The 17,337-nt window shown below is 48.3% G+C and overlaps 1 protein-coding gene and 1 pseudogene across 2 annotated transcripts; one reads left to right on the forward strand and one right to left on the reverse strand.

The window, feature by feature from the left end:
* The first annotated feature begins 3,807 nt into the window (after positions 1-3,807).
* Positions 3,808-11,281, forward strand: ANGPTL4 (angiopoietin like 4). Of its 2 annotated transcripts, none has more exons than XM_066266727.1 (7): positions 3,808-4,349; positions 4,562-4,672; positions 4,775-4,892; positions 7,135-7,248; positions 7,551-7,646; positions 7,952-8,017; positions 9,338-11,281. In XM_066266727.1, exons 1-7 carry the CDS (start codon positions 4,014-4,016, stop codon positions 9,517-9,519), a joined length of 1,023 nt encoding a protein of 340 aa, XP_066122824.1. In that variant the 5' UTR covers positions 3,808-4,013; the 3' UTR covers positions 9,520-11,281. The 2 variants fall into 2 exon arrangements, with proteins under 2 accessions (XP_066122824.1, XP_066122815.1); XM_066266718.1 differs by having other exon boundaries at positions 3,815-4,349; positions 7,736-8,017.
* Positions 11,282-16,292: 5,011 nt separating this feature from the next.
* On the reverse strand, positions 16,293-17,337 carry LOC136320098 (protein SEC13 homolog pseudogene; annotated as a pseudogene).

The raw sequence follows: 17,337 nt of genomic DNA on the forward strand, positions 1-17,337 counted from the left end.
ATGATCCCGGGGTCTCTGGCTTGAGCCCAAAGGTCGTTTGCTTGAAGCCCAAGGTCCCTAGCTTGAGCAAGGGGTCACTGGCTCAGCTTGAGCTCTCTGGACAAGGCACATATAAGAAGCAATCAATGGCCTGACCAGGCGGTGGCGCAGTAGATAGAGCGAACTGGGATGTGGAGGACCCAGGTTTGAGACCCCGAGGTTGCCAGCTTGAGCGCGGGCTCATCTGGTTTGAGCAAAGCTCACTAGCTTGAACCCAAGGTTGCTGGCTTGAGCAAGGGGTTACTCGGTCTGCTGTAGACCCCATGGTCAAGGCAGAGAAAGCAATCAATGAACAACTAAAGTGCCACAATGGAAAAAAAAATTGATGCTTCTCTCTCTCCCTTCCTGTCTGTCTGTCCCTATCTATCCCTCCCTCTGACTCTCTCTGTCTCTGTCAAAAAAAAAAAAAAAAGAAGCAATCAATGAACAACTAAGATGGCGCAACTACAAATTGATGCTTCTCGTCCTTCCCTCTCCACCATCTCTCTATTCCTTCTTGCCTGTCTCTCTGTCTTTCTCTCTCTCAAAAAGAGAGAGAGAGAGAAAAAAGAGAAGAAAGAAAAGAAAGCAGTATTTTCCTCAAAATAAGTGTCAGACACAGAGTGGGCACTATTGAAGTTTTGGCTATTACATTAGCTATCTATTATGTTAGCTACATAACCAGTGGCTTAGAACAACAATGCACATTTATTATTTCAGTTTTCATAGTTTTTTTTACATTCTTTTTAAAATTAATTTTAATGGGGTGACATTGATAAATCAGGGTACATATGTTCAGAGAAAACATCTCTAGGTTATTTTGACATTTGATTATGTTGCATTCCCATCACCCAAAGTCCAATTGTCTTCCGTCACCTTCTAACTGGTTTTCTTTGTTCATAGTTTTAATGGTCAAAAGTCTGAGAGCGGCTCAGCTGGATGGTTCTGGCATGGGGTCTCATGAGGTTAATAACATGTCAGCTGTGTCATCTAAAAGCTCGACTGAGACTGGAGGATGTGCTTTCAAGAGAGCTCTCTCTGGCATGGCTGACAAGCTGATGTTGGTTTGGGATCCTCACTGTGTGGATCTCTCCAAAGGTTTGCTTGAATGTCCTTACAATATGGTAGTTGGTTTCTCCCAGACCATCCAATCTAATCAGGAACAAGGCAAAAGCCCCACGGATTTTATGACCTAACCTCAGAATTCACACACACTATCATTTTCACAATATGCCCTTGACTAAATGATAGGGAGGAAATAAACGATGGGCATGAATATCAGGAAGCAAGGCTCGCTGGGCTATTTTGAATAAAGGTAGCATATCATGGCTGCTAAAAGCACAGTTCTGTGTTAGCCAATCTGGTTTCAGCCCTAGCTCCGCCCAGGTAACTGTGAGACCTTGGACAAGTGTGTAACCTCATTGTCATCTGTAACAATAAATACCTACCTAATTTGGAGTTATTAGAATTCAGTAAATACAGAATTGCTTTAGAACAATACCTGGCATATATTTAGTGCACAGTAGGTGTTTACCACTATTTTTATTATGAGCAGCTCCTCCACTGACAGATCAGCTCTTCTTGTCCCACCCACCAGAAGCCCCAAGGACTGGAGATCAGTAAAGAGGGGTGGAGGGGCCCCCAGTCACCTGTCTTGGAGATACAGATAGAAAGACACTGTTCATGAGACCTTGTCTTGCCCAGATTGAAAACTTCCACAGGCAGGAACTTAATTTTGCTGCCCACAGACAAACAAAAACAAAGTCAATTTCGCTGCTTCACTTTTTGCTGAGAGATTCCAGCCCAGAGGTCATATTTCTATGCCATTTACTTTGACCAGAGTAGCCTATGTGGGGGCTGGGGTGTCTCGCCCACCATTATGTTCCCAGCACAGTATCTAGTGAACTTAAGAAACAACTGATGTCATTGCTGGGGTATAGGGCACATTCACAGAGCATTTTTAGGATGAAAACAAGAGCCAGGCCCCTGGAGAAATTCTTTCCTAGCTTTCTCACAGCATGTGGCTCTAAAAGAGAGCCTTCGGTGTTTTGTGCCCTCTAAAACTTGGCACCAAGGAAAAAGCCCCTGAGAAATGAATCAGGGAAATGCCATAGGGTTGGGAAAGAAATTGGTTATTTATATCAGGGAGGGAAGCGAGGGAGGAAAGAATACACTCAGGGATAGCAATGTCCCCCGCTCAGACAGTCAGGGGTTTCAGGGTGGACGGCCTGGCTGCCAGGGCAAATGGTGACTGTAATACCGGAGGCTGAGGCAGGCAGGTCCACACTGGATTCAGGCAGACAGTAGAGAAACTGCGGAGCCAGGAAGCATTGGGCCATTCTATTTAATAAAATCTCACAATGGCAGACAAGCACACAGGCAGAGAAAACTGCCTCTCAGGCAAACAAACAGCAAAATGGCCCCTCACAGTGGCAGGCAGGCAATCTGCACATCCGTAATCCTCAATCTCTCCGAGTACAAGTATCCATAGCCTATATAAGCTATGCACACTTGCCTCTGCCATGTGCTCACGCACTAATCAAGCAAAGTGCTTGCAGCTTGTACACCAGCAAGCAAGCCTAACACTGCTGCTCCACAGTGACTGTCCAGGTCTACTCCTTGTTGAGGTTTTCCTCCTCGTCCTTCCCATCTGCCTGTCACTGCTGCTGGGATCCACATACCTGGCATCTGGCCTGGCTAGATGTATGAGTGGTGATCTGCACATCGAGTCAGAGCACGCAGTTTCAGATTCCAGAGACTGAGCTGGCTCCAAGCCCTGCTGAGTCAACTCTGTTCCTGCCAGAGCTTGGGACCAACCAGCCTGGGGTTCTTCCTGGCAGGCAGATTTTTCTGTGCCAGCACCTTTTTCCTGACAGGGTATAGGGGAGTTGGTGTGGATAGAGGGGGAGGACTTTCTTGTTGAATAAATGCTTACCCTTGGGGAATGGACGTGGTCCAGCCCCACAGCTACACTCAGTTCTTTGTCTCAGAGTGTTGGGGGTCTCTCCACTAGCCTGGGAACTCTTTATAGGAAAGCAGACGACTGCCCAATGAATGAATGAGTGAATGAATGAATGAATGAATGGACTGGCCTTCCTTCCTTGTATCTTCTCTTTCTGTTTGGAGGTTCCTGCTTTTGAGGCAGGCAAAACTCAGACACTGCAAACCCTGGGAACAGAGAGTGTCAGTGGAAAGTGAGGCCCTGAGCTAGAGACTTAACAGGACAGACATGGGTCCTGCCACCGGGCACTAGGTTGTAAGTAAGCGGAACTAGAGACGTTAAAGAATCCACACACGTTAAAGACACATCTGCCACGATGAATCCTTGAGCAGGAAGAAGTGTAGGAGCCTGGAGACGTCTCCGGGGGTGGGGGTGGGGGGCTGCCGTCTTTGGAGGTTCTCTTGGAAACATCCTGGGCTCCCCGCCTGGCCCTGCAGCACTCAGCGCACCAGGACCCTTTCTCATACGTCTCCTGCCCTCTCCCCAGCATTTGACTCAAGAAGGGCATAAAAATGCAGCCCGCGCACCCAGTCTTCGCGTAGGCCAGCTCCTTTTCCCACTTGAGAACGGCGGGGTGGGATTGGGGGCTCGGTATTCCGGCCTCGGAAAGAGGATCACGGAGAGAAGGGCCAGCTGAGGAGGAGTCTCTAGGGCGCCCTGCACCCCGCCTATTAACTACTAGGCCTCAAACGCACAGAATCCCGCCCCCGGCCTCGGCCTCACGCCCCGGCCTCGGCCTCACGCCCCGCCCTCGGCACGCCCCGCGCTTCCCCCTCGAAGCAGCCTGTCCTTTCTCGCACCTCCCTTATAAAATGGGCGTTGCAGGGACCCGCTAAACAGAGGACGGAGGATTGAATCCGAGCCCTGTTCCCTGTGGCTTCCGCACCCGCGCGAGCCTCCTTCAGGGTCCCCGCGTCTTTAGTTCCCGCGACCTTGCGCCCCGGCGCTCTAGTGTCTGAGTCCCGGCATCACCGCGCCCAGGCCACCGGGAAAGATGCGCTGTGCGCCGACGGCCGGAGTAGCCCTAGTGCTGTGCGCTGCCACCGCTGGGCTGTTGAGCGCGCAGGGTCACCCCACGCCAGCAAAACCACCGTCGCGCTTCGCGTCCTGGGAGGAGGTGAACGTGCTAGCGCACGGGCTCCTGCAGCTCGGCCACGGGCTGCGCGAACACGTGGAGCGCACCCGGGGACAGCTGGGAGCTTTGGAGCGGCGTCTGGGCGCGTGCGGGGCCGCCTGCGAGGAGCCTGGGGCACCCGCCGCGCCCCCGCACGACCCCACGAGTCTAGTTTCCCGTAGCGAGGCCGCCTCCGAGACCCTCCGCAGCCTGCAGGTATGTGCGAACTAGCGGGAGTGGCTGTCCGCGCTGCTGCTGCTCTCTTGCGAGTCTGGAAGGGTGGGGACGGAAGGGAGACACGTCCAGGGCTTCCTGAGCTCTCCTGCCCAAGCGTCAGAGAGAAAAGACTTGGAAGGGCAGGGGGTGGATGAATGGAAAGGTCGACGGTATTAGGCCGGGTCCTCACCGGGTTTTCACACTCTTCTCAGACTCAGCTCAAGGCTCAGAACAGCAGGATCGAGCAGCTCTTCCAGAAGGTAGCCCAGCAGCAGCGGCACCTGGAGAAGCAGCATCTGAAAATCCAGAACCTGCAGAGCCAGGTGTCAGATTCTTGCCCTAGCTGGGGAGGGGTGTGGAAGCTGGACCTGCGGGTCTGGATGTGAGATAATTATACCCGACCCTCTCCTCCTGTCCTTTCCCAGGTGGGCCTCCTGGCTCCCATGCACCTGGACCATGGGGTGGGCAGACCTGCCAGGAGGAAGAGGCTACCCAAGATATCCCAGCTTGTTGGCCCCGTTCACAATATAAGCCACCTGCGCAGTGAGTGTCCAGTCGTTTGCTGTCCTCTGGCAGCTCCCCCCTGCACACATACACTTTGCCATTCCTGTACCCCTCCTTGTCATGGTCAACTTACTTCAGAAGGAGAGAGGACCTAGCCACGGGTTCCTGTGGGCTCTGGTGAAGGGCTGATGGAAGCATCTCCCTGCTCAGTTCTACTCTAACCACCCCACCTTTTCCCCCAGTGGGCCAGTGGTTTTCCCCCAAAGTCTTGCAGGCCACTAATAGAACAGGGGGGTTGGGAAAGAGGGTCTAAAATGGAATTGAGCTGCAGGAGTGTGTGGTACAGGGTGGTGCAGCTCAAGGACACCTCCATTTAGGTTGGAACTTTCTAGGAGGGCACGATGGTGGACAAGAGGGTGCCAGCTAGGGAGTCTGGAGTCCTTATTAGGTGAATAGTAAATACTTGTCTGGGAGAGGGATTCTGAGGCTTGGAGTGTGGATCTAGGAGGTGGAGCAAAGGCAGGGGACCCCTATCTCCCTGGCCAGACACATTCACCCTTGCATCTCTGACAAATCCAGGGCTGCTGCCCGAAGTACCTGGTCTTTCACCCCTCTCTTGGCCCTAAAGTGTCTGATCACCCCCACTTCCCATCTCCCCACTTCCACAAAGAGCTGGCCATCGCCACTATCTGAAGATTGGGTCCTTTTTGGGTGTATGCCTGAAATTGCCCCAAATTTCCAACTGCATATCTGTTTATGTCAACACAGGCTCCCAGCTTCCCATGTCTCTGCCCCACCCTAAGTTCATGGCCCCATATCCAGCTGACTTCCTTTGGTCCTCTTACCTCTGTTACCCACCCAACCTGGTATCTCAGGCTGTCTGCAGCCACTGGGTGAAAAGTTCAGCTTCCCCTCTTCACACCTTTAGGTTGGTTGCTGGCTTCCAGCCCTCTAGTTTTGAGGGCTTCTTGCATCCCACTGCTCCTACTGGCTCCCACCAGGAAGGGTCCAGTACACCCTCCCAAACTACTGTCCTGGGTCAGGGGCTTCTGGATGGGCCAGCAGGTCCAGGCTAGGGTGTGGAGGGGATTAGAAGGGGAAACTGGTGGGTTTGGGGACTCCCAGACTCTGGCTCAGTCCCGCCAAGTAGGTGAAAGTTCAGAGCTGGAGAGAGAAACAGCTGGTGCTAATGGAAGCCACATTGGTAGTTTGGCCCTGTGCCTGTCCTGATTGGAAGAAAGGAAAGTAGGGGAAAGGGGAGCTGCCCCAGGGGCCGGAAAGTGTCTTCAGTCACTCTGGGCTGGCCCCCACCCCTGTGGTTAGGACACACTCACCCCTTGGCCTGGGCCTACCCCTCCCCCACAGGTGACCTTTCCTCTACTTTCTTTGCTAAACTGGGGGTTGGACTTCCTACTAGCAGTAGCCTTCCATCCTTACTCACCTCCTTTGTCCCTCCCTTTCTTCTTCCCTCCCTCCCTCCTTCCCTCCCTCCATTACTCCTCAATCATTCAGCTCCCCCGCTGATACCTGAGATCCCAGGCAGGGCATCTCCCCCTAAGTCTCATCCAGGCCTGATCTTAATCCTCCACTAGACAAAGCAGAGCCTGTCCAGCTCAGCTCAGCTCTGGCCAACTGATTCCCTCCCCACCATCCCCATCCACTTCCTGCAGTCATTCATTTGTCATTCATTCATTCCTGGTGTCTTTATTAAACACCTGCTGTGGACTAGGATCAGCCTGAGCAATGGTGCCAACCTCACCAAGAACACTCCATGTCCCTGGCCTCATTGAGGCCTCATTCAGTGGACGGAGTGGAGGAGAGACCACAAGATGATCCAAGTATTGAGAGTGAAAAGTCCTTGATGCCCCTCTCTGGGAGTCTGGCCTGGTTTGGGGGGGTCTAGGATTTGTTCCAGAACCTGGGATCTTTAGACTGAGGTAGAAAAGGCATGAGGGATGAGCGTCCTAAGCAGAAGGACCACCCTCCTGTGACAGGAGGATGTGTGGTCCAAGGAAGGCTATATGGCCAGGGGGTAAGCATGCAGTGTGGGAAGAGGGAGGCTGAGTGCGGAGGCCAGTCCAACAGCACCTTGTAGGCAGTGTTGAGGAAGGTCATAGGGAGCCACAGAAGACTTTAGGCAAGTAGGGTGGTGCATCATGAACTCAGGATTGCCCCCCTCATATCCCTGTTGCCTACTACCCAGACTCTAGAAATGCCATTTCCTGAGACCCTCAGGAGTGCTGTCTGGTTCAATCATCCTGCCCCTCTTTATGCCATGTAGGGCTGCCCAGGGACTGCCAAGAGCTGTTTGAAGAGGGAGAACGGCAAAGTGGACTTTTCCAGATCCAGCCTCAGGGGTCCCTGCCTTTCCTGGCTAACTGCAGGATGACCTCAGGTAGGATATACTGGTGCACTAGGACCCTGTTGTCTTTCTGTCAAATGCAGCCTACCCCCCTCACTTCCATTCCCACCTTCCCTACCTGGCCTGGGGACAAACATCTAGGCTAAGCCTCTGGCCTGCTGGCTAGCCCACCATATTCCTTCCTTTGATCACCTTCCTCCAGTCCTGCTGGGATGAATGAGGGGAGCATTGCCCTCGCTGAGTTTGGAGGTGGCATTGGGTTTGGGAGCCAGATGGAGGAGTTGGAACTCCCTGTGAGAAGGGTCTTCCTGTTGACCTTGTGCCTGTTTGAGCAGATGGAGGCTGGACTATAATTCAGAGACGCCAAGATGGCTCTGTGGACTTCAATCAGTCCTGGGAAGCCTACAAGACTGGCTTTGGAGATCCTCAAGGTGGGTGTTTCCAGTGGCCAGAGGCACAGAGGAAGGAGGGTGTTCCAGAAGTGGGGTCCTGGTCTCACCAATGGCCTTTCCCACTGTAGGAGAGTTCTGGCTGGGTCTAGAGAAGGTGCACCTGATCTTGGGAGATCGTGGCAGCCACCTGGTCGTGCAGCTGCAGGACTGGGAGGGCAATGCTGAGTCGTTGCAGTTTCCTGTCCACCTGGGTGGTGAGGACACAGCCTACAGCCTGCAGCTAACAGCACCCGTGGCCAGCAAGCTGGGTGCTACCACTGTGACACCCAGTGGCTTCTCTCTAGCCTTCTCCACTTGGGACCAGGACCATGACCTCCGCAGGGACAAGAACTGTGCCAAGAACCTCTCTGGTAAGTTAGCTCTGTCTCTCTGGTCTTGCCTACGGGGCCTCCCCTCCCTGTCTTTCTGCTACCCTGCCCAGCCTTCAACCTCAATTTCATCCATTCCCTTCCTTTCACTATTTGCTGTGTGCCCTTGTGTGACTGACTCAACCTCTCCCATTTTCAGTTGCTCCATCTTTAAAATGAGTAGAACCACAGTGCCCATTCCATAGGATTATGAAAATTCAATGAGATGACATTTGTGGGATGGTGGCTGGCATGTGGCAAAGCCACCAAGACAAACTGCCTTTTGTTCTAATGAAATTGAAGAAAGATCCCAGGCCCTATAAAGTGAAACATCTCAAACTGGCTTTTGGTGGGTCAAAAATGAGAGAATACTGGTAATTTCATATGGTTCAAGCTAATATAAATCATTAAGTCTTGAATAATTGTTCCCCCTGTGCCAGGCACAGAGAAATGACTTGCCACGGTTGCAGATATGAAAGCTGTGGTTATTGGGTCAGTGGACCCAGTGTCCCCGAGGCTCTTTTGTCACAACCTGGGGTTCTTTGGAATACAATTTCACAACCACTGCCAAAGCCCTTCCATCTAAAGCATACAAAATGCCTGACCTGTGGTGGCGCAGTGGATAAAGCTTCGACCTGGAACGCTGTGGTCGCTGGTTCAAAACCCTGGGCTTGTGACTGGCCGGTTGGCTCAGCAGTAGAGCGTCGGCCTGGCGTGCGGGGGACCTGGGTTCGATTCCCAGCCAGGGCACATAGGAGAAGCGCCCATTTGCTTCTCCACTCCCTCCCCTCCTTCCTCTCTGTCTCTCTCTTCCCCTCCCGCAGCTGAGGCTCCATTGGAGCAAAGATGGCCCGGGCGCTGGGGATGGCTCCTTGGCCTCTGCCCCAGGCGCTAGAGTGGCTCTGGTCGCATCAGAGCGACGCCCCAGAGGGGCAGAGCGTCACGCCCCCCTTGGTGGGCATGCCGGGTGGATCCCGGTTGGGCACATGCGGGAGTCTGACTGTCTCTTCCCGTTTCCAGCTTCAGAAAAATACAAAAAATAAAAAATAAAAATAAAAAATAAAAAAATAAAAAATAAAATCAAAACCCTGGGCTTGCCTGGTCAAGGCACATATGGGAGTTGATGCTTTCTGCTCCTCCCTTCTCTCTCTCTCTTTCTCTCTCTCTCTCTCCTCTTTAAAATGAATAAATAAATAAAGTTTAAAAAAAATAAAAAGAAATAAAGCATATAAAGTCCCAACACCTGGCCTCATCTCGGTGACAGCCCCAGTGGAGACCCAAGGACCCTGCCTAACCATGTTCTCTTTTTTCTGATTCCTGAAGGTGGCTGGTGGTTTGGTACCTGTGTCCACTCCAACCTTAACGGCCAGTACTTTCACTCAATCCCTCAGCAGCGGCAGCAGCGTAAGAAGGGCATCTTCTGGAAGACTTGGCGGGGTCGCTACTACCCACTGCAGGCCACCACCATGCTGATCCAGCCCACAGTGACTCAAGCAGCCTCCTAGCCTCCTTGCAGGGGCCTGCTCCCAGGCTCCTAGAGGACAGTGACTGACTCTGGTCCAGTATGTGGCCACTCCCTGCCCGGGCTGGGGCTGTGGGCAGGGCCATCAGGAGCCTTGCGGACAGAGAAGAAGCCTATGACTGGAAAGGCTCCCTTTCTTAATGGGAGGCTGCAGGCAATACCCTCTGAAAAGGACAGAACTGCAGGGCTGCAGGGCACAGACCACATTAGTGTGGGACCAATGGGCATTGAGGCCTGCTCCTTGCCTACCCAAGAGGTGGGGGATGCAGAGGGACCACTCAGGGGCAACCAGGCCAGCCCTCAGTGGTGGACTCAGTCATGTTGACAGGCCAGAGGACCAGGGAGCCCTCATGGTGCTGTTGTATGTGGATGCTGTGGGATGATACCGTGCCAATGGTATCTGGGTGGAGCTTGCAGAATTCTTGGAATAAAAGCAACCTCAGGACATTTCGTTCTTTTTTGTCCTTAGGTTTGTTTTAAAAAGTGGATAGTTTCAGAATCAACATCAACATGTTCTCTGGGTGGAGGGGAAGACTCCCTGGTCTGTTAAGGTCAACACTGGTTATTCCTACCATCTCTGTCAGTTGATTTTAATTTCTTTCATTTATTATTTCATGATGTGCATGTCATTTTTATTTTCAAAATTACAAAACAAAGACCTCATTCGTTCCTTCTGGAAGCAGATAATAGAGAACATTGGAATAGTAACCTCTCACTGTCCCACCAACTGACAAAAATATGTAAGTCTCGTGTTTAATTTTATTTTTTCTAGCAGTCACATTTTAAGAATATTTATTTTAGAGAGAGAGAAGTGGGAAACATTAATTCGTATTAGTTGCTTCTTGCATGTGCCTTGACAGAGCAAGCCCAGGGTTTTGAACCCATGACCTCAGCTTTCAGGTCAACACTTTATCCACTGCACCACCACAGGTCAGGAAACATTTTTTTTTTCCAGAGAGAGAGAGAGAGAGAGAGAGACAGGCAGGAAGGGAGAGAGATGAGAAATATCAACTCATAGTTGTGGCACCTCAGTTGTTCATCGACTGCTTTCTCATGTGTCTTGACTGGGGTTCTCCAGCTGACTCAGTGTCCCCTTGTTCAAGCCAGCAACCTGGGGATCAAGCCAGAGATGATGGAGCCATGTTTATGATCTATGAGCGTGGGGTCACTCAAGACGGCGACCCCACACTCAAGCTAGTGAACCCACACTCAAGCTGGCAAGCCTATGCTCAAGCCAGATGAGCCAGCATTTGAGCCAGCAATTTTGGGGTTTGGAACTTGGGTCCTCAGCGTCCAAGGCTGATGCTCTATTCACTACACCACTGCCTGGTCAGGCCAGGCAACAGTTTTTTAAAAGTAAAAAAAAATTAAAAACCAAAAAATCAAAAATATATTTAAAAAGAAACAAAAAAATGTAAAAGGAAACAGGTGAAATTAATTTTAGAAATGTATTTTATTCAGTGTATCAAAAGTGCTACCATTTCTACATGTGATCAACATAAAGGCTATTAATGAGATATTAGACATTGCTTTTTTTTTTGTACTACATCTTTGGAATCCAGTGTGCATTTTATGCTTATGGCACGTCTGAATTTGGACCAAACATTTTAATATGTACATTAATAAACTATTTGGGATAAATTCACTTTTTTTTTTGCCACATCTACATGTTTTCCTTTAAATTGGCTTTTAAAAATATGTATACAATTTCAACTAATATTAATAAAGCACCTGTTACATGCTAAGCCCTGTACTAAGTGCTTGGGATACTGGAGTGCAAGAAGATACCCGGCCGGCACCAAGCCCTTCCCATTACAGATAGGGTGACCTATACTTGATGCCCAAACTGAGATACTTTGTGAAAGTGAAAGGGTATGCTGTTAATAATTTAGGATGACAGACATAAAGCTGCTCTCTCACAAGCATATCAGGACTTGATTGACTCAGCTTTTTATTATTTATTTATTTATTTATTTAAGCAAGAGAGGCATTCAAGAAGGGAGAGAGATAAGAAGCATCAACTCATAGTTGTTCATTGATTGCCTCTCATATGTGCCTTTACCAGGGGGCTCAGGCCAAGCCAGTGACCCCTCGCTCAAGCCAGTGACTCATGGGCTCTAGGCAGTGACCCTATAGGATCATGTTGATGATCCCACGCTCAAGCTGGAGACCCTGCGATGAAACCAACCACCTCCAGGTTTCAAACGTGGGACCTCAGCATCCCAGCTTAACACTCTATTCATTGTGCTACCACTGGCCAGGCTTGACTCAGTTTTTTTAAGTGTAAACACATATCTCTGCCACATATGGAAAACAATATCTCCTGCCATAAATAGATTAGTAAAACTAAAGTCGATGAAAATAAAATAATGTCAATGCTTTAAAATTCCAGCTAGAGCCCTGGCCAGATAGCTTGATTGGTTAGAGCAGCGTTCTCAACCTGTGGGTCGCGACCCCAGTGGGGTCGAACGACCAAAACACAGGGGTTGAGAACCGCTGGGTTAGAGCATTGTCCAGATATGCAAAGGTTACCAGTTTGATCCCCAGTCAGGATACATACTGTTGGGGACTGAAAAATCAACAGGGTTTTTAGAGTTTGGATTTCTGGGGGACAGAGGTGTGGGGAACTGGCTTAAGCTGACAGTATGCCCACCCCCCCCACCTCGCTTGCAAAAAGCTAAGGCCTTCCCCACACCTCCATGTTAGCTGTGAGGCTCGTCCTGGCCCCCATGTTCCCCGGAAGGAAAGACTGGCTTCTTTGTGTAAAGTTAGGATGTTTATGTATTGGTGGGGGTTTTCTGCACTTGGTAGAATTCTTGGTTTGCCTTGGAAACTGTAATCAGTAAAATCATTGATTTGCTAATGTCCCACTATGCCCTGCTAATAAAGGAAGATGTGGTTTTTTAGGGCGGCCATGTTTTCTGCTAGGGCGGTCTGTTTCTTTTTTTTTTTTTTTTGCCTTTTTTTTTTTTTGCCTTTTTTTAAAGACTTTATTTATTCATTTTAGACAGGAGAGAGAGAGAGAAGGGAGGAGCAGGAAGCATCAACTCCCATATGTGCCTTGACCAGGCAAGCCCAAGGTTTTGAACCGGTGACCTCAGCATTCCAGGTCGACGCTTTATCCACTGCGCCACCACAGGTCAGGCCTAGGGCGGTCTGTTTCTGCTAGCAGTAATTGCAGAGCCCTCCTGACCCCATCTTTTATTCTTTAATTCCTTAAGTGTATTTTTCTTAATTCCACACCGTTCTCACTTGGGACCTGAAGATACTAGTTGCGTAGGTTCATGACAACATACAATAACAGATAAATGTTTCTGTCTCCCTCTCTTCCTCTCTCTAAACTCAATAAAATAAAATAAAAGGTTTTCAAGTGAGAAGAGGGGAGAAAGAGAGACAGATTTCCGTATGCTCCTCAATGGGGATCCACCCGGCAACCCCCGTCTGGGGCCAATACTTGGACCAATTGAGCTATCCTCAATGCCCAGGACTGATGCTTGAACCAACCAAGCCACTGGCTGTGAGAGGGGAAGAGAGAGAAGAGGGGGAAAGGGAAGGGAAGAGCAGCAGATGGTTGCTTCTCATGTATGCCTTGACCGGGGATCAAACCCGGGACTTCTGCACGCCAAACCAACGGTCTATCCACTGTGCAAACCTGCCAGGGCCAATAAAATAAAAAATTTAAAATACAATAAAATTTCAGCTAGAGTCCTGGCTGGGTAGCTCAGTTGGTTAGAGTGTCGTCCTGATACACTAAAGTTGTGAGTTCTATCCCCAGTCAGGGCACATACAAGAATCAACCAATGAATGCATAAATAGGTAGAACAACAAATCATTGTCTTTCTCTCCCTTGCTCTGTCTCTAAAATCAATCAATAAATTTTTAAAAATTTCATCTAGAAAACTATTCTGTGACACACACACACACACACACACACACACACACACACACACACAAATAGTGGCTGCCCCTGGAAGGGTAGAGGGAGAACTGACTGAGCAGGGGCGTGAGGGAAACTTTCATGAGTTATTGTTGTAAAGTACCGTTCTGCCGGGTTTACGTAGAGACACCAAGGAAGGACACAGAAGAATTTTTAAGGAGATTTATTGATTAAGCCGGCTGTATATGACTTACACGGGGTATGGCTGACCCAAATCATGCAGTGTCCGATATAGGTCTGAGGCTAGTTATATACACTTGATCACACACAGGGTGGGGGGAAAAGGAAGAAGAGCAGAGCATGACACAATCATTAACAAGCTTATAACATTCATCTATAGGATCTATAAAAAACACTTCTACATATTAAAACTTACAAGGTAACACAATAGCGAAAAAAATGTTGTTTTACATATCGAAAGACATCCTTAAATCTTTTAGTGTCCATCTGCCATCCCTTTGTCTAGAGGCACATACATCAATGATATGACTTTAGGATGAGAGGGGGCTTACATGATGTCAGAGGATAAGTGTTTGTAAATCGCTCATTATGGAGAAAGAAAAGGGAAGAGAAAAGGACTACTTAAATCTTTCCTCCCTCTACGCACCTGGCTAGCTGTTTACCTCCTTCTTCACAAGTGTGGGTAAGGGAGAGGGTCCAAGTCTCCTTCCTCTTTTCATTCAAAATTCGGTACAAAAACCTTTCTATTTACAATATAATAGCCCTTCCTAAGCATCTTGCGCTGGTGTAAATCACACACACAAATATAAAAATCATATTTACAAAATCTCTCTGAATGCTTGGCCTAAATTATAAAATGCCTTTTAAGCTTCTTAGTAAAAGGGGGTTTCTTATCTCAGTACATAATATGTCCTTGTGTTATAAAGTACCCAATCCACAATTCTGCGGGTTTTCGTAGAGACACCAAGTCCAGATGAGTTTTGAAGGGTTTTATTAAAGGAGGAAATTTATTAAATATGCTGGCTGCATATAGCTTACAGGGGGCAGCAGTCCCAAATTGTATGTCTGATTAATATTCTAGGGGCTGGTTATATACCCTTAATTATACATGGGAGGGGGAAGAGCCTGACATCACGGCATAAGTTTATAACCTTTGTTTTCACTTATACAGGTTTGGGAAAAGGATGAAGGAGGGGGATGGGACACAATTCATTAGCAAGTTTATAACATTTGTCTATAGGATTCATAAAAAACGTTTCTACACATTAAAACTTACAAGGTAACACATAGTAAAAATGTCACTCTACATATTAAAAGATATTTCTATATTTTCTAGTGTTCACCTGCCATTCCTTTGTTCGGAGATATATTCATTAACTACACACTTTCAGGAGGGGAGGGGTAGTTTCCATGAGGACAAAATGCCTGTAAATGGGCCATCAATATAAGAAAAGGTTTAATTTAATCTTTCTCTTCCTGCACCTGGCTAGCTATTCACTCACTTTCTTACAGGTGTTGGGGGAGGTCAGAGAATCCAACTCTCCTTCTCCTTGGCCATCCTGGTTTTGATGCTAGTCACACAAGTACAAAGATCATTTTCAAAATCTCTCTGCACGCCTCACCCAAATTAATAAAATGTTCTTTAAGCTTTCTAAAATATTAATATTAATTCTGTAGCTTTTGGTACCTTACAACACTTGTAAGCCAGTAAACTCCCACTTCCTTCTCCCTCCATTCTCTAAAGAAAGAATGGGGCAAGAAGCCTGACTTTTTCGCCTAAAATATTAATATAAATTCTTGCAATTCTTTGGTACCTTACCACATTATGATGATGTCCTGAACCTTAATAGAGGGGTTACTCTAGTGTATGCCTTTGTCTCAGCAAATGTATGTTTAAGGTTTGTGCATTTTGCCTGACCAGGCAGTGGCACAGTGGATAGAGCGACAGACTGTGACGCAGAGGACCCACATTTGAAACCCCAAGGTTGCTGGCTTCAGTGTGACCTCATCAGCTTAAGCGCAGGGTCGCTAGCTTGGGCCCAAATGTCTCTGGCTTGAAGCCCAAAGTCGCTGGTTTGCTCCCAGGGTTGCTGGCTTGAGCAAGGGGTCACTTGCTCTACCATAGCCCCCCCCCCCCCATCAAGGCACATATGAGAAAGCAATCAATGAACAACTAAGGTGCCGCAATGAAGACTTGATGCTTCTTATCTCTCTCCCTTCCTGTCTGTCTGTCCCTATCTGTCCTTCTCTCTCTCTCTCTCTTTCTCTCTCAAAGAAAGGGGAAAAAAGATTTGTGCATTTCATTCTATGTAAATTTTACCTAAAAAATTTACTAAAACAGCCATGAACAAATGCTATAAGTGTAGTCAATAATACACATGTTGAAGTGTTTAGAGGTGAAAGAATATTGATTCCTTCATATTTGCTTTACCTTTAATTTTTACAGCTTTATTGAGATATAATTGACATATAATATTGTGTAACTTTAAATTATACAATGTGTTAATTTCATACATTTATATATCTCTGAAATGATGACCACCAACATAGCATTAGTTAACTCCTTCATCATATCACATGATTGCCATTTTTTTTTTATTATAAACAACATGTTTAATTACTTTGGAAATAAAACTTTCCAAATAATGCATTAAAATGGCCAAAAAATATTTTTAAATAACAGATTTGAAGATCATTTGTACATAGTTTTTTCCTTATAACATGAATGTTTTCAGCCAGACAGTAAATTACAAATCATATCAAACCATGTTAAGGCAGATGATCAATCTGGTTGTAGTTTTAACTATTCCTGGGAAAGTAATCCTGTTGGAGTTTGAGCTCTTCTTCCAGCTGTTTGGTCAGTTGGTTGAGGAAGGGGCAGTCTGGAAACTGGCAGGTGGGGGAGCTGGGTCCCGCCTGTCTTGTTACTGCCCGTTCTGCTGGCCCTCTGTGGCTGAAGCAGACATGGAACCCTGGCTCTTATTGACATCACTGATGCACACTCACTGCCCGTCGACTGATTCCTTTCACAGGGTTACCTTATTATCTCCACCTGAGAAGGCCAGGATGTTAGTTGTGATGGACCAGCTCAAGTGCCACACAACATCACTGAACTTGTGCAGAAATTTGATGGTCCATGTATTGCTCAAGGCATCATCACAGGTCCAAATGAACACACCACCATCCTGGGAACAGCTGGCAATGGTGCTGGTGGGCAGACCAATGGATGGGGCCCAGGCCATGTCTCAAACCCAGTTACTGTGTGCTTCCAGCTTCTGCTCCTCCTTTCACTGACCGTCTTCCTTCTCCTTCCACAGCTTGATGAGGTTGTCACAGCCACCAGAAGCAAATTTCTTGATGTAGTTGGGCTTCTGCCCTGAAGGCTAGTCTATGAGGCTTCCAGGTACAACAGCAGGGGCCCAGCTGACAGCATTGCAGCCAATAGTGTGAGCATTGTTGATCTTCTTCACTTCCCACTGGCCTTCCCCAGTGTAGGTTAGCAGGGAGATGGCCCCATCTGAGCTCCCACAGGCCAGGATTAGGCCATAGTCATGGGGGGGGGCAGCATACAGAGTTTACTGAGGAGTCATGTCCTGTGTGTTCATGCGTCTTCTCCCAGGTGCTGTTTTCCTCTTTCCAGATGATGACTTTCCGGTTATAGGAGCAGGATGCCAGGATATTGCCATACATGGGGTGGGCCCAGGCCACTTGCCACACAGGTCCCTCATGACCTCTGAGGTCTGCGATGAGGATCTGCCCTCCATTGCGTACATCAAAGATTTTGACAGACCTGTCTGATGAGCAGGTTGCCAGCCAGGTGCCATAGTAGTCCATCTGGGCATCGTAATTCATGTCCTCATTGGAGGAATCCACAGGATTAATTACTGACACCATGGCTGTGGC

Source organism: Saccopteryx bilineata, chromosome 1, assembly GCF_036850765.1.
Source record: "Saccopteryx bilineata isolate mSacBil1 chromosome 1, mSacBil1_pri_phased_curated, whole genome shotgun sequence".
Classification (NCBI taxonomy): domain Eukaryota; kingdom Metazoa; phylum Chordata; class Mammalia; order Chiroptera; family Emballonuridae; genus Saccopteryx; species Saccopteryx bilineata.

Excerpts from the sequence above, each read along its gene's own strand:
- ANGPTL4 (XM_066266718.1), top strand. The coding sequence starts at position 4,014 with ATGCGCTGTGCGCCGACGGCCGGAGTAGCCCTAGTGCTGTGCGCTGCC. Across the intron at positions 4,350-4,561 it reads AGACCCTCCGCAGCCTGCAG|ACTCAGCTCAAGGCTCAGAA; the intron begins GTATGTGCGAAC and ends CACTCTTCTCAG. Across the intron at positions 7,249-7,550 it reads TAACTGCAGGATGACCTCAG|ATGGAGGCTGGACTATAATT; the intron begins GTAGGATATACT and ends CTGTTTGAGCAG.